Raw genomic sequence first — 16,282 nt, 5'->3', positions numbered from 1 at the left:
CCTCTTTTTACATTAGAAAGTAAATATCAAAATGGGGAAAATGGGACACCCGTATACTGAGAGCTGTAACGGCAGAAACCATACAAATTTACAGCATTCCAGGCACCAGATACACTTAGGTACGTGATGATTTTCTAAGGATTATACAGAAACAGGTAGTTTTAAGGAAAAAATGGTATCCTAGGTTTTCATAAGTGTTCTGTTTTAAAAATTTACCTGCCTGGGCTGGGGATTTAGCTCAGTGGTTCCACCCCCTGCCTCACAAAGGCAAGGTCCTGAGTTTGATCCCCGGTACCAAAAAAAAGAAAATTTACCTACCTGAAACTAGGTCTGTGCTTTGGCTGGTTCTGCTTCCTCCCTCCTGCTTTCAATATCTTCTTTCCCAAAACTGCTGAACACCCAGTCGTATCATGGATCCAGGTTCAAGTGTAAAGCCCTAACATCTGAAATTCAATGAACAGATAATTTAAAATATTGATGTAGAGACAATAAATATCTAGATATTGGTAAGTCCTTTTGTAACATAAACAGTTTCCTACATATCTAGAACAGATATAATAGGCTCTGTAAATGATGAGCAGGAGGTTTGATTTTCACTGACGGAATAGTAGAATATTCTGGGACATTGCTCTTATGAAGTTGAAGAACTGAGTGGCATTGTTGTAACACAGCTCCTTCCATTGTCGAATATTTACTCATGAAAACATTTTTCCTGTTGTTTCTATCTATAAAAACAAAATCTAGAAGGCATTGATTCCAGACCTGGTTTCATGTAAGCAAAATATTTACTCTGAGTAAGAAAATTTGTTCCTTCTTCTAATTAGTGTTAATAACACAGAGTTTTATTGCGGGTGATATTGTCTGTATTTTTTTTTCTGAAATATTGAGTCAACCATAGTAAGGTAGGGTATCAACTGTCCACTTTAATTACATAGCTACCATGTATCAAGCTTCATCCTAAGGATATAAAATCACCTAATTAATTTAGTCCTCATACCAATTTTGTCACGTAAGTACTCTTCCAAACCTCATTTTAGATGTAAAAAAATTAAGAAAAATTAACTTGCCCTAGGTTCCTCAGCTAGCACACAAGAAAGAAGACATTTGAACTTCAAAATTAGCTATAATCACTACACAGTACTATGCAGTATCTTAAAGAAGAGTAGTAAAAATAATAAGATCTAGTGAAGACAAATTCAAGACTATTTTTCACTTTTAGCATCTTTTGAGAAAATATAGTCAGCATAAATATCTTTAGAAGGAGCTAGCTGCAATAAAAATGAAGTACATTAGGCATTTTCCTGTGGGGAAAACTCCTCAATTTGTATTTTAAGGCCCAGCTCATACTGAATTATGGTTTACTGAATTTTTCTCCAGAACAGATAAATATAGATTAATGGCTACTTTAGTTAATGATTGGAGGGCTAGCTTTAATTAGTTGTGCTATGCAGCCATTTTTTATTCATAAAACAAAATTTGTGCTCAGAATACTTTTTATTATAAAAAAGAAACAAGAAAAATCCAGCCATGATCAGCAAGAAGTTTCAATATCAAAATATGCAAAGAGAAAGAAATCATTTTATTTTTAAATGTCTATATTCACTGATAGAATGAAGTGGCATATACTTACTTTGACAAATAACATAAATTTAGAGCCTTTCTGTAAATGTTTCTAATTTTATCATCTCTATTTATATGCAAATATAACACTTTTTAATGATTTAGACAAAAAGACGGTGGATGGAAAGAAACTGAGTTGCTTGCTGGTGTTGCTTTTAGCAGAGAAACTGTATTTTTTGTTCTTTGCTTTGGGGTAGAGGACTCCGTGCATGGCTCTCTCAAAAGGAGCTGGGTTGGAGAGACTTCGCTGGAGCCTGGAGCTTCATCTGTCACATTTCTGGCTGCAAATGCCTCCTCCCTCTTGAAGTTGCTGATTTTGAGTGTAGTGCTCCTTCCCTTTATAGTCCAGAGGTGAAGGTCCAACTTCTCCAGAAGCGGCTGCCAGGGAGGCAGCACTGCAGACAGAACCCTCTCCACGTTGGTTCAAAGCATCTGCCAGTTAGCAAAGATCTTGAGGTTCTGCCAGATCCAAATATCGCACATTCAAGTCCGTGTGGGAGCTGAATTCAAACATTTAAAATGAGAAATGATAAATTTAAAATTGGATCCATACTTAAAGCCGCTGCAATGAAGCTGGCCCTCAATACAATCAGGTCTCAAATATGTGACCCCTTCTCCCCGCTAGGATCTTTGCATCCTGGGCTGTATTCGCAATCCTGAAGGTGAAAATTTTAAGACCTGCCTGCCTCCCAGAATGCTTGGCAGTGTTCAATGCCAAAGTGTTTTCTATGCCTCCTAAACCATAACAAACACTGAACTAATAAACGTGTTATTTTCACCACCACAGGATGATCATTAGTTGGTTTGAGTAACAGACCCCAAATAAAGATTCTGTTTTGTCTTTTTGAATTGAGACTTTCTTGGTTTTCTTAATTATAATGTATAGGATGATTTCACCCCACTCAGGCTCATTTTATTTAATAAATGCATATTTATATATTGAATTATTTACATATAATAAGCACCCCAAATATTTGACATTGCCCTTTCTAATCACAGACATACTTTCTTTCAAGACAGCTTGACCTATCCAGCTGGAAAGAGTAAGATAGACCAATTTGAGTATTACAGCCAGGCATTATCAGTTAGAATTAATGAGTAGAATGCTTGGAAGCATGATTAATCCATAACCAAAGATGAATGATTTCCTAGGAATTGAAAATACTCAAATCTATTGTTTAAACACATACACATACATACACTGAAGAATTTAAATTCTGTTTTAAAATAAAACTAAAGGGCGTACATTTCTCCTATCACTTTATTATATTAAAGTTATCAGCTTTTAGGGAAGAATTAGTATAGCTCTATATGCAAAAAAGCAAAATCAGTGTTATTTTGTGGTATTTTTCTCTTTGTGGTGACCACATAAGAAGTAAAATATGACCAACATGACATCGTTCTTCTCATAAAAGCAATTGCACCAATTCCATTAATATTAGTGAGGCACGCAGGCCTGCAGGTTCAATGCACGTAAGCTGTAATGACGTTATTTCTGTGCAGTACGGACTTCAGTGACCACCTAGTCCAGAAGTTACTTACTGTCTCTCTCCTTCCCATCCTTTATTATAAAAATGGTATTATGATGAGACTTGGCAGTGTCTACCTCAAAATGTTGTGAGGATTGGCTGAGAAAAGTCTTAAATGTGCGTAGAAGATGGGCTCCTAGCAATCTTAGTGCTTCATTATTATCTTCACAACAGGATTGAAGTGTTTGTTACTTGCAAAAGTGCATTTCTCACCTAAGTATCTCACCTGAAAAATATTTTATAATAGAATTCTTTTCTAAATTTGAGTGCTTCATTAAAAAATTGAAGCTCATTGGGAAAATTGCTTGTATTATAGATTTTCCATCATCCTGTACAAAATCCCCTGTCTCTCCTACACTTTCCAAAACAAATCGCAAAGATTCATTTCTTTCTTAGTGTAAATGTAAGGGATGACTTTAAAAATCAAGCCAATAATATTTATAAAATATCATCGTTTTGGAAATATAGGCTATATTATTTGTGTGCATATAGGTTCCATATAAAATATCTATGTGTATTTTATATATATATATGTATATGCACATATTTTCTAGAGAACAACTGTCCTGAAATTTATTAAAAAGTTATTTGCTTTAAAAAAGCCAGCTGGGAGGGGGTTAGAATTTGTTCTGTCTCATTCGTTTCCCACTTTACTACTCTTATCTCACTTTTCCTCTTAAGATAGCAACATTTCTTCGTGAAGAGAATTAGCATGAAGATTGTATAGGATTCTGAGCACTCTGTGTATGGTTTTGAAAATTCTCCTGACAAACTAAGGATTTTGTGGTACAAGAAAGAGATAGCTATGTAGGTAACTGGCCAATTTCTTCATAGGGATTTCATTTTTACATGATTTAGCTTTGAATCCATGGGAAATTGTACTTTCCTTATTTATTCATTAGTGCTTTTAATAGGAGCTCTTGTTAATTAGCATGTTTTGAGAAAAGCTGATCTGTTTCCACAAAGCTGAGTAGATCTTGCTATGCAGAATACCAGTAATGATGCTTAGGTTCATGTTTATGCACTGTGTTACCTGGAATTAGTGATATGAAAGAACAAAATCATTCCTCGGCAGCCACAGGCTTTTATCATAGCACAGATTTAAATATCATAAATACATATGCATACTTCCACGAAACTCTCTGATGTCCACCTTTCAAATGAAATCTCTGCAGGAGGTAGTATCACAGGCACCGTTAGTTAAAATTATTCCAACATCAGTGTGATCCACTAGCAGCTCATCAAATGGGACTTCATACCTCCAAACTGGCAACTGCCTCAGTGTGCATTAACAGTATTTATAAAGGAGTGCCTCAAAGAGTTCAGTGACAGAAATGCCATTCTTATTGGAAAAGCATTATCTTCTGGAGCCTGGGTTTACAAAATTAACAGCTGTGAAGCAAAATGAAATATTCAAGCTACATTTTCCAGTAGCAAGATGTTTGGCACTATGAACACAAAATATCCAGATGATTGACTGGAATTTTAAGTATTTGCCATGATATTTGGTGTGGTGTTAACACAGCTTCTGCAGAGGAGTATATTTTCGGAACGTCTTTATTCATCTGCCTGCAAAGTAGGTAGTCTAGCAAGTTTTTGTAAGTGGGAAAAAATTTTTTCCACAGAAGCCATGTTATACTCAAAAGATATATTCATTATTGAGCATTTTTATTGGAAATATTCATTTTCTGTATTTCAAAGGGATCCTGAGATTGCCAGCTGCTAAAATTGTGCATTGGAAAGTCCAGAAAGAGAAAGCTCTGAGTGAACAGGGAACAGTGGTCTTGTCCTGCCCCGTTTGTCATCTGACTGCTGTCCCTTGATCAACCCTCTGCTTATGATTCCACACAATCCTCCTGCCGTGGCTGCATAGTTTGTCCCTGGGATTAAATGCACACGACTACCTTTTAAGTCACAAGGTGTTAGTCTCTTGGCTTTCAGTGAAAATAACAGTAGTATCTGGCTCAAGGAGTTACAGGAGCATTGTGTGGAATCATAACTGTGAAGTGCCTAGCACACATCAGGCAGAATGTCACATGGTTTAAAAGGGTTCCCGAGAATCTTAGTCACTTTCCCTTTGCTGTGACCCAATACCAGACACTTACAAGCAAAAGAAAGCGAGGTTTATTTTGTCTCAATCCATAGTCAGGAATGTGGTTCCAAGGCAGAAATGGCATGGTGGAATGGTCTGGGGGGGAAAGGAAAGATGTTCGTATTGTGGTGGCCAGGAAGCGGAGAGCAAGGGAGGAGGAGATATACCCAGGAAGTGAGAGACACACTTCCTAGTAACACCCCCAGTGACCGACCTCTTCTGTCTGGGCCCCACTTCCAAACTCCACACTGTGCTGTGCGACTATCACCTCAGTTCACTGGTGAGTGTAGCACAACCATAATCCAGTTGCTTTCCTAACATTTGAGACTTTCGGCGCACATTCTACATCTAAGCCATAACACTGATGTAGAGTTTAAGCAGTTATGTACGTGATTTGCTAGATCATTCTTCTGTATCCTGCACACCTCTGGCCCCACTTACCATTTTCCTCCTCGATGCTCAGATCATTTCTTTGCCTATTAATTTAGATTGCTTAGCACACCCTCTGTATCACATGATGATTATTATCTATGTTGTATATATTTGCATTTAATTATGGTGTACATTTTCATGTCTTCCATGGTTGTAAATTTGCACTCCTAAAGGATGGTGTTGTTTTGGTGTTAATACTGTGGGAAATTCGGTGGAGATCTAAATTAAAGAGAAACGAACTATGCAGAATGCTGGGGGAAGAGCATTCCATGTGGAGAAATAGTTCATGCAAAACTCTCTGAGGTAGGCACGCCTGGCCACTTGGAAGCACGCTTTGAGGAGCAGTCTAGGGCGAAGGGAAAGATTAGCAGAGAAGGACCGAGAAGCCTCAAGAAACCAGCTTTCACAGGATTTTTTCTACTATCAGAATTTTTTCCTATGGTTAAACAGGAAGGCGGAGGGTTGTGGATGGTCCGAATTAAACTTTGAATTATTCATTCTGTTTATTCCGGGGACAAGAACCTGGCTGCAAGGGTGAAGGGCAGAAGCCAGAGACTTTCGAAGAGTCTTGCAATAGTTCAGTGAGGATGGCACTGTGTTACCTTTTGCACTTCCTGTTCTGTGAGGTGACTATTCATGAACATGCTTTAATATCCTTGCTATATTATAAATTCTGTGTGGACCAGGATTCCAACGGATTTATTCGATTGTCTTTAGTTGCCTTGTCATGGCTGCCTTGATGTTCAAAATCCATTCAAAACATTTACCTTTTATGATCATTGTGACTTTGGGGAAGGTTCAGATGTCACAAGGTGTTTAAAGTTAAAGGGGTCAGATTCAGTGAGTAAAGAGGATAAGGGCACACTGCATTGTCTTTACAAAACTGCCTTTCCATTAGATGACACAAAGCACCATCTTTCACATTTTTCATCACATCTCCTAAAGACACTCAAGAAGGAGGCCTCCAGAACTGCTTCAGAAAGTGGCAAGAAGGATGAGGTGTGTGTTTGAACCAAAGGGGAGCATTTTGAGAGCAATTATTGACAATGGGCCTTTTACTATAATTTTTAAAAAATTAAACATTGATTTTATAGTTTGAATACCCATTATATTTATAGAGAGCAGAATTCATAAACAAAAAAAAGTTTGTTGTCCATAGAATATAAAAATGAATTGTTATCACACTCCCTTATCTGACTGTCACTCCCCTAACATTACTCTGTATAATTTCCTCTCATATTTAATTCACATATCTCTCATAGTTAGTAACATATCTCTCTTTATACTGTAAGAGAAAAATAATAAAGTATGAGTGGAGAATAAAGAGGACATTTGAAAGTAAATGATACAGTCCTATTATGCTCCAGGAATCTTTCTAATAATGATAAAAAAATATCAAACATAGCATATATATATATATATATATATATATATATACTTGTACCTATTTGATCTATTTCATGAATTTTATATGTTGATCTCATACTCTGCCTAAAAATATTTTTTATGTATATAAGCTAGGAATTTAGAAAATAGTAAGCTATGCCTAAGACTGACTAGTCTTGACTTGTAAAATTCCATACAGTATATGGTACTTTGAATGATTAAGTTTAAGTTCATAAATATAGTTGGGCAATAAATGTACAAAAATGTGAAGAAGTAATAAAATTGTATTTTTTCTGTGTCTCATTGAAAAACTTTGGGTTGGGACCCATGACAGTTATCAAATATTATTATCCTACCACAAGAGACTTAAAAGATCTACTTTTCCCCACATGTTTCACAGTGAAGAAGCTAAATTCTATTCTTCTGTAATGGCCCCTGGCATCCAAGAATGGAAGAATAATGCTTATGCTAAGCCTTTCTGCTTAGTATCTGTGGTCTTCCTGACACCTCCCAAATAAAAGTAAAGCTGCTACTGTCTCTAGGGAAAAGGAAATGCCCAGCAGAGTGCTCTAAACAGGCTTCCATGGTAAAATATCCATAAATAATTAATTTTTTGCTTCCTTTAGAATAGGACAGGTTAAGCAGTTGGTCACATTCAGTAAATAAGAAATTACTTGCAGTAATATCTGCAACATTCTAATTATCTTCTCCTGTCTGAAACCCAGTTTAAAAGCCTTTGATCTGCATTACAGTGGAAAGGACATTGAATGTGGAAAAAGATTTGATTATATATTCAGCTTTGCCACCCTCTCTTACTGTGGCTTGGGAAAGTCATTTAACCTAAACATCTCCATTTATTTTCTCGTGATGAAGGGCATAGCAATCTGTACCCTACAGGCTTGTAGTAAGGACCCAATAGGATAAAAGTTGAAGATTACATAGGCACAGGTCACACAATACACCCTTGATAAATTCTGACGCTAAATGACACACTGGGATTGTTACAGCCCTAAAAGTGGTATTTCAGAGTTCCACCCTACATCAGCACAGAGATGAACTTCCGAATTGGAAAATATGCCTCCCATCTTCTTTGTGCATATTATCAAGAATTATAATATACTACAATTGTTTAATTACATCATTAAGTGGGTTTATTTTCTTCATTAAATACATAAGGAAAAGGTTTTCAATTAACAATTACCTTTAGGACTTATTCTAGCTTGGATTCCGTAGGTGGTGAAGCTGACTGCAAATGGGATTCTGCAGTGTACCTTGTTCTTACTTTTTCACCCACTGATTAGATTCCTACAGTTGGCAGCAGTTTGCCCTGTTGCTTTCAGCTTGCAATTTTGTAGCAATCTCAAGCACTGTGTTCAGTCCCTGGAGGTATTCTGTGGAAATGCTGTCAAACTATTTCAGTGTATGTGTGTTTTCATTCTGTAACTGTGCTTTGTACTCATTTAAGAAAACCAGTCTTTAATTTGTAACAGAGCGTTTTCAGGATGAAATACAGAATTTCAAGCCTCAGCAAAATCACTGGCATATGACCATAGCCGTCAGTTCTTAAATCTTGAAGCGCCTGACTTCTATTAGGCACAAAGTTGTACTTTAAAATCTTCTTATAAAATATAACTTTGAATAAATACTTTCAAGTTTACTAATTATGATTTTGCTTGCCATTATTATCTGCCTCAAGTTTGTCTTTCCAATTTCATCTCTCATTCCTCTTCCGCTCCACCCTGTTTATTTATAATTCCATGAAATTCCCAGTTTTCTTATCTTTACCTGGTACAGTATTGCCCACATATACCACTTCCGTTGACCATATTGTGTCTTACACCCCTCAAATATCTTTAGTATTTTCCGTGGATATCCTTTCTCTACATGTCCAACAACCTTTCATGTAACTTGTGTATGGTTTAACCAGTGTATTCTCTTTTGCATCAATCATAATTGATACTTCTGTTTTCCTCACTAGACTAAAATGTGTGGAAAGCAAGGGCAATATCGCTTTTTATATTTATAAATAGGCACCTAATAAATATTTGTTGATACATGAATGGTTGCTAGAAAAACTATTGGAAAGTTTATTGAAAAGACAGCAAAAATATGCTACTAAAAGTATTATATTAGCTTTGCTACATTTAATTACTACAGTCACCAGTAAAAGCTGTTCCTAAATTTATCAGTAAAATACAGTTTATAGTTTCCATGTACAAGTTTACCACTCAGCAAATATTTTTTAAATTAATACTTAGGGGCACTGTTTTATCCTTTCAGCATCAGGTTCATTATATTCATGTTTGGAATGGGCCAAAACAATCTAATTCATGGACCTTTCTGAGTTCTTATAATTTCAAAAAAAAATGTTGTAATGTAGAAAATTGTTATTTGAGTTAATTTAACTTCATTTAGATTTATTTGTCTCCCAAAAAATGAAGCAAGAGTTTGATTTTGATTTGAAACACACGCTCCTATGCGCACACTGACACACACATATTTTTAAAAACTACTATATGCAAGTATTTTTTGTGTTTGCACTGGGGAAGGTGTGGCAGGATGTTCGTATCTCTCGAGTTTATGTCTGATGTATTCATTTGATACTATGCTATTATTCTGCATATGGAAGGATCCCTCATAACAAAGGTAATGGTGTCTCCCATTTTCATTTTGATTAATATTGTTCTGTCTCTGGTAATTCGCAGGTGTTATTTGGAAGATGGAGCTTCAAAGGGTGCCTGGCTGAACCGGTCAAGTATTATCTTTGCCGGAGGTGACAAGTGGTCAGTGGATCCTCGAGTTTCTATTTCAACATTGAATAAAAGAGATTACAGCCTCCAGATACAGAATGTAGATGTGACAGACGATGGCCCCTACACGTGTTCTGTTCAGACTCAGCATACGCCGAGGACAATGCAAGTGCACCTCACTGTGCAAGGTACACATTTCCAGAAATATACTCTTGTAAAGAACGCTGCTTAACATGTTTAATATTTAGATTCCAAATGACTCAGGTGCAACTAACAATACTGAAAGTTCTGTTGTCATTGTCTTCGGGGAATTATGTTGCCAGATACCATTAAGTGTAAGAGCTGCTATAGGCAAAGAAACTCCCACTTACAAAGATCAAGAAATATCCATTAATGCCACATGGTGTTTTCTATACATGATTTACTTTGTCTCTTCCTTTCAATTATCTCTCCAATAAATTTTTGAGAACCCATAATAGACACATTAAAATAAATATTTGAAAACTTATGAAAGATATATTAAAATATTAAACTTTTTAAAATATGGATGGTAACTGTTTAAAAGCATATCCTCCCTGCCTTCCAGCATTCTGTCTCTAGCCTGCTTCTGTTTAATTCGATTCAAGTTACAATGAAAAGTGCATGCCTTTTAGAATTATTTCATTTAAATATAGAGTGTGCAAAATATGTACACAATGTTTTGATTTAATTATAGATCATAAATTATGCTATCTAATATATAATCTCCTAATACAGACAGAATCATTAGATTATTTTCCTTCTCTTGCATACTAAAATGAAAGAGCCCACAAAGCTCCAATACAAATAATTTTCAATACAAATGCAAGTATACTGCTGGTGAAATGGAAAAGTTTTATTTTGCCCCTTTCCATTTTGACTTGTGCTCTACAGATTAATCCTGTTTTTGTTGCATAGAAGTATTATTCTGTGTGCAACTCAACAACACTGCAAGATTTGTAAGCAAAATTAATAACAGATCATATGATAACACGGTGCCAGTTGCACACATGTTCAATGCGCAATGTAAAATTGTTTGAGCGCCTTGGTTGTACTAACTCTGAGTTTATCTTTCAGTACATTACAGAGCTTTAGTTACTCATATAAAAATAAATCTGAATTCATACACAGCCTCATCATTTCAATAAGATTAAACTTCTTTATTAAACAGTTTGCCTTAAGGAGTAAAGTATAAACTGAATAACAAATCCATGAATGTTCTCAGTAGTCTTTTTCAGTGCAGATTGTTGCATAGTGTGATGATGTTTATTATGTGCCAGTCTCGGATGAGAGTAGAGTAAATTTTTCACAAGAATCTATCTTTATTCTCAGATTATTCAGCGAATCCAAAGGGTGGGTGTTCACCCAGCTTCAAAAACTGACGTGAGATTACAAGACACAAACACATTTCTTCTGTTATCCATGGCTAATCTATTCTTGTATTCAGTTTTATGGCCTTTTGACCTGAATTTCTAGACCAATGATTGCAAAAGATTTTTATTTTCTGGGCAAAAGTATACTTGGACAGTGATATATTTGAGTCACTGAAGATACAGACATTTTACTTGTACACTGCAAACCTTCAATAATATATTTCTGAATACTAAGTATATTCTTTTTCTTTTTGCATTTTCTCTTCTTCTGTGTTAGGCTTCTATTTTTAAACCAGACTATGATATATAAATCCTTCTCAGATAGATGTTTAATTCCCATAGGATTTCTTTTCAATAACATATTACACAGATTGTTTGATATTGTTAAACAACTTTAAAACTATCATAGGACCTCCTGTAGTCACACTCATTTTTGCTGGCTATTTGATAATAGTGAACTTTTAGGCAGTTAAAAATGTTCTTATTAAATGTTTTGTCAGGGTATTATTTCATACCTTTAGAAAATAACAAATCCACACTACTGTTTTGAACATATATAATTGGGTCAAATTCAAAGCTAATAATTTTACAGTATTTATGAACATAATTACTTATTATAAATTGATTGACATGTGGGCTGTTTTCCAATTACATTAATAAAGCTCAGTGAATATATTAATAGGCTTGTCAGTCAATTCAAGAACTAAATAAATGTCATAAAGAGTCACTTCCACTTAAGCTACATTTCCTGTCAATGAACAAAAATAAATTGGTGTGCACATCTCTTCAGTTTCTAAATATACTGAATTGTGCAATGCTCAGGTGTAGAGGGAAAGAGTTGAAGCATATGCTCTTTACCTAACAATCTGTCAATCCTTTATTCAACTTAAAGAACATTAGCAATGAGGGAAGACTGTATTAATCATTGATGTCAAATATATGTTCACTGGTACACACAAAGATCATCTTCCATTGTTGCAACCAGGTCCTCGAAGGAGACACATTTCTGCAGATCATTTTAAAAAGGGGATAGCAAAGTGAGTATTTCACCAATAGAGACTTTATGCCTAGGAAATTGTTTGGTTCAACTTCTCTTTCACAGCTTTTATTTAAAATGAATAGAGCAAGAGTTAAAGAAAACACTGGAGTAGGAATCAGCAAACCTGCATTCCAATCCCAAATTTCCCTTCCTAAGATGAACATTACCAGCTATCTGAATACTAGTTTTCTCAGTTGAAAGAAGACTACAAACAGCAAACCTTTAAGTCAAAACTCATAAGAAAACAACGAACACAAACATAAAGAAAATAAACAAAAAAGCCGCTCTACTGTGATTATTTGCTTTTGACTTAAAAGGGCAAAAAAGTATTTAAATTAAAAAATGAAAGCTATTCCATAACTAACTTACCTTGGGCAAGATACAAACTAAATTTTATGCCTAGAATCTGCTAGAATTTACTGCACAAGTAGATTTCTATTCTTTTCTATTCTTTTATCAACTGAGCCGAACAATGTATGTACTCATCAAATTTAAAGAATGTGATAAATTGGAACTTGGTTTTAAGGTAGTGGAAACTGCCTAAAATACTCAGAAAGAAAATAAATGTTTTCTTTTACTTAGATATAATTTGGTATTACTAAAATAAAATTACCTAACTATTCAGTGTTTCATGTCATGTGATAGAGCATGGACTTAGATCAATCTTCCTCATTTATGAATATAAAATGTGCAAGAGTGATGAACATGTTATGAAGCTAGAATTCCCAGTTATAATACCGAGAGACAGAAAACATGAAATGTAAGTGATTCTCATGTGAATATATGCTAGAATAGCTTCTACTTTGAGGGATCCATAATGTGCACCGGGTGATGTAGAGAAAATATAGACACTCACAATTATTGTATATGAAATGTTTATCATTCTACCTATGTACTTTTTGGGAGTTGCGGTCTAGGAATTCTCTGCATAGGAGATTCAACCAGCACATAATTCTATGAACGAAATACACTCTCAGGTGTATTTAACTTCTTATGATATTTGCATTTCCTCTGGGTGATTGATTTACCTGAGGTTTTGTGACAGACTGTGGCTCTGCTTCCTTTTTCAAGGTAGGGCTGTTTCCCTAGCCACCGAGAAGGTTGTCATCAGAGAGAAGTCAGTGATTGGCCCCTTGGGGGAGACCTCCTCAGTTCCAGAGAGCCATCCTGGCCAAGGTCAAGCACTGGCTAGAATAGCCAACATCCAGTGACTGACGGAGGCAGGGCTGGAAAGACCCTCCCCTTGGAGTCCAAAGTAGGATAACTCAAATGAGCCATTTACTGCAGAGCTCCAGTTGGGACAGCTGAGCTGTGGTCTAGCCTCTGTTATAGATCAACTTCTTCCTCTGTTCAGTCTTATTTCTCACCTCTCCCTAGAAATTGATCACAAGCCTATTTCTTAGTAAATATCCTGCACGCCAAAATCCATCGGGCTTCAGAGTCCTAAACTATGGCAATGTTAGGTCTTTCCCTGGCTTAGTCATTGTTTTGAAAAAAGTTTTTGCAAACTTTTTGGAAGAAACAACTCACTCAAATACCATTTATTATTGACATTCACTTTTATTTAGGAAGGGGTTGAAAGTGGCTTCTGAAGAGCTATTCAGTATACCAAGATAGAGAAAGTAGAAGGCAAAAGACAAATAAGGTAAGAGTAGAGTGCAGTCAGAGGTGAAGTTAGATCATAAAATCCATGTCATGATTTCTATATACTTTCAGAACTTCTTAAAATGTTTAGTTCTAAGACTCCTGGCAGCCCGTACAGGGAAGCACAGGATCAGTGATTCATTTCATGGTCCATAACCTCTCAATACCCCGATCTTCTTATTCAGAATGAAGAAGCATTTCCGCTGTGACTCAGGTGAGAGAGGCACAGCGAGATTGTAGAATGTCACAAGGGAACTATCATGGGACATACAGCACTCTTTCACTGGGCTATTCTTTATACCACTAACCTAAAGTGGAGAGGAGAAAAACTTTTAAATAGAAATTAAACAGAATGCCAGTTGAATAGCACAAAGATAGTTTCATTTTGATATTACCTTAATCTATCAATGCATTTAGAGCCCATACTTGATACAAACATCCAAAATATAATTTCTCTAAAAGTGTTTTTAATTTTAAGGACTCAAGTACATGTACATTAAAATTGTACTTACCAATGAGTATCAGAAGCACAATTATCTATATTATTTTAAAACCAGCATCTTAACTTACTATTAATGTCTTTCTGATGGATATTAAGGGCTTGCCAAGTTGCTCAGCTGAACCCAGGGGTAGCACATTTCCATTCCAGGCTCAGTTGATGCAAATACATGGCATCTCAGGACATAGGTCTGCTTTCCAGGGAAAGAAAGCTGTAATGGTCAAAAAAGCATGTCAAGTACCATGTATGCTGGAAAATTCAAGTCATTGTTCTGCAACAGTGAACATTTCAAAATGTTCAACAAGCGACAAAATGAAACCAAAGAAAAATTATCAACACCAAGAAAAGTTTCACAGTGCCCATGGATGTCAAAGTATTCATTGTTTACTTGCAGTGAGGGCTCAGGAAAAGGTCCTGCAACTGACTTCTATTATGTTTCATTCAATCTGTATTTATGGCCTTGGGGAAGATTAAGATTATGCACATGCTCCAAAGCACAACGAAATGGACAGTGATCCCAAACACACACTCTTAGGATTTTTGACATGGAAACAAATAATAAACCATCTAAAATAAAAATGGCCCTATATCTATGTTTTATGTATCATTACTTTATGTAAAGACTCTTTGACTTTAAGGAATGTAACTTCATGGTTTACCTGCAGGATTAAATTATTGTAAAATGTAATATTAGATGAGTAAAAAAAGATGTATTGATGGTGGAGTTACTATAAGGACAAATGAGAGACAAAGTTTCCTCAAAGTGCTCCAGATGTTTGAACATAATCTGTATCTTTTTTATAGGACTAATTAGATAACTGAAATAGATTTTGAGGTATAACATACTGTGGTGATACAAGCATATTACTTGCTTGTAAGAAAATATGCATCATTTATTCTTTAAAAATTCAAGTAGAAGTGATATCTAATAATTAGAATAAAATGTACACAGAAAGGGAAATATGCACTCATCTACTCATTGTCTTTCTTCCTGCAAGGAATTTGGACCTGTTTATTGTAAATTACTCTTTGTCCATCCTAGTTCACATCGTGCTGCAGATGCCAATAAAAATCAAGTACTGCTGAGCTCACAGAGTCTAAATAATACTTCAAGACTGATGGTGGGGCCAAAGACCAATTAAGTTCAATAAAGGATACAAACAGGCTTCTATTAATCTCTTTGTGTGGTCTTATGTTTTCCTAATCAAAAAATTTGTATACAAAACTTTACAAACTGTCTTACATATGATCTGATATTAGATCAACATTCTATTTTAAAACTATACTGAAAATCAAAATGTACTGTGCTATACACACTTGAAATGAAGAGACTGGTGGTATTTTCTGATAATCTTTCTTTATATTGCAATTTTCTGATGAGAGATGGGTAGAAAAGAGCAAGAAAAATAATACTGAAATATAGTGCATATGGCTAGCTTCCACCTCAGTCACCTTTTTACCTCAGAAGCAATGCTGTACACTAGTGATAGCAAAAAGGGACAGTTATTGGGATTTAAAGTTGCATTTTTGCTAAATAGGAAATTGTGCTGATAGGGAAAAGTTTTAGACAACTTAGTAGATTGAATATTAAGGTAGTTTTAGAAGCAAAATAAGTAATGTGTTCCATTAAGATTTGCTTTTCCCATAACTCTTGTTGTTTAAGGTGACTTTAAGGTGTTGGTTATCTGACTTTTTAACCCGTTGCAGTGCCTGGGAAATTTACAATGTATGTGTGCTTATCTTGTGTCGTGACTTGTAAATAGGAACTGGAATTGTATTTACACATCAAAGACCACTAGGGATGAGATAATGGCTAAAAAGGATATAAAAAGGAAATGCTGAACAAAGAGGCATGTGGATACTGACCAGACTGGTTTCTGGTGGTCCCACTTGCTTGCAA

General features: G+C 35.5%; 1 protein-coding gene across 4 annotated transcripts in view; it reads left to right on the top strand.

Moving 5' to 3' along the window:
* Window positions 1-16,282, top strand: part of Negr1 (neuronal growth regulator 1) — an 813,948-nt gene that overhangs the window by 304,402 nt on the left and 493,264 nt on the right. For all 4 annotated transcript variants that reach the window (XM_004841441.4, XM_087212675.1, XM_004841443.4 and 1 more), the window contains exon 2: window positions 9,765-9,997. In XM_004841441.4, coding sequence (XP_004841498.2) covers window positions 9,765-9,997 — 233 coding nt within the window. The remainder of the gene's footprint in view (window positions 1-9,764; window positions 9,998-16,282) is intronic.

This window comes from Heterocephalus glaber, unplaced genomic scaffold (genome assembly GCF_053883595.1).
Source record: "Heterocephalus glaber isolate CG9 unplaced genomic scaffold, H.glaber_assembly_v1.0 deba00001442, whole genome shotgun sequence".
Classification (NCBI taxonomy): domain Eukaryota; kingdom Metazoa; phylum Chordata; class Mammalia; order Rodentia; family Bathyergidae; genus Heterocephalus; species Heterocephalus glaber.
Note: the sequence above shows the minus strand (reverse complement) of the source record. Positions and strands in the feature narration are given on the sequence as shown.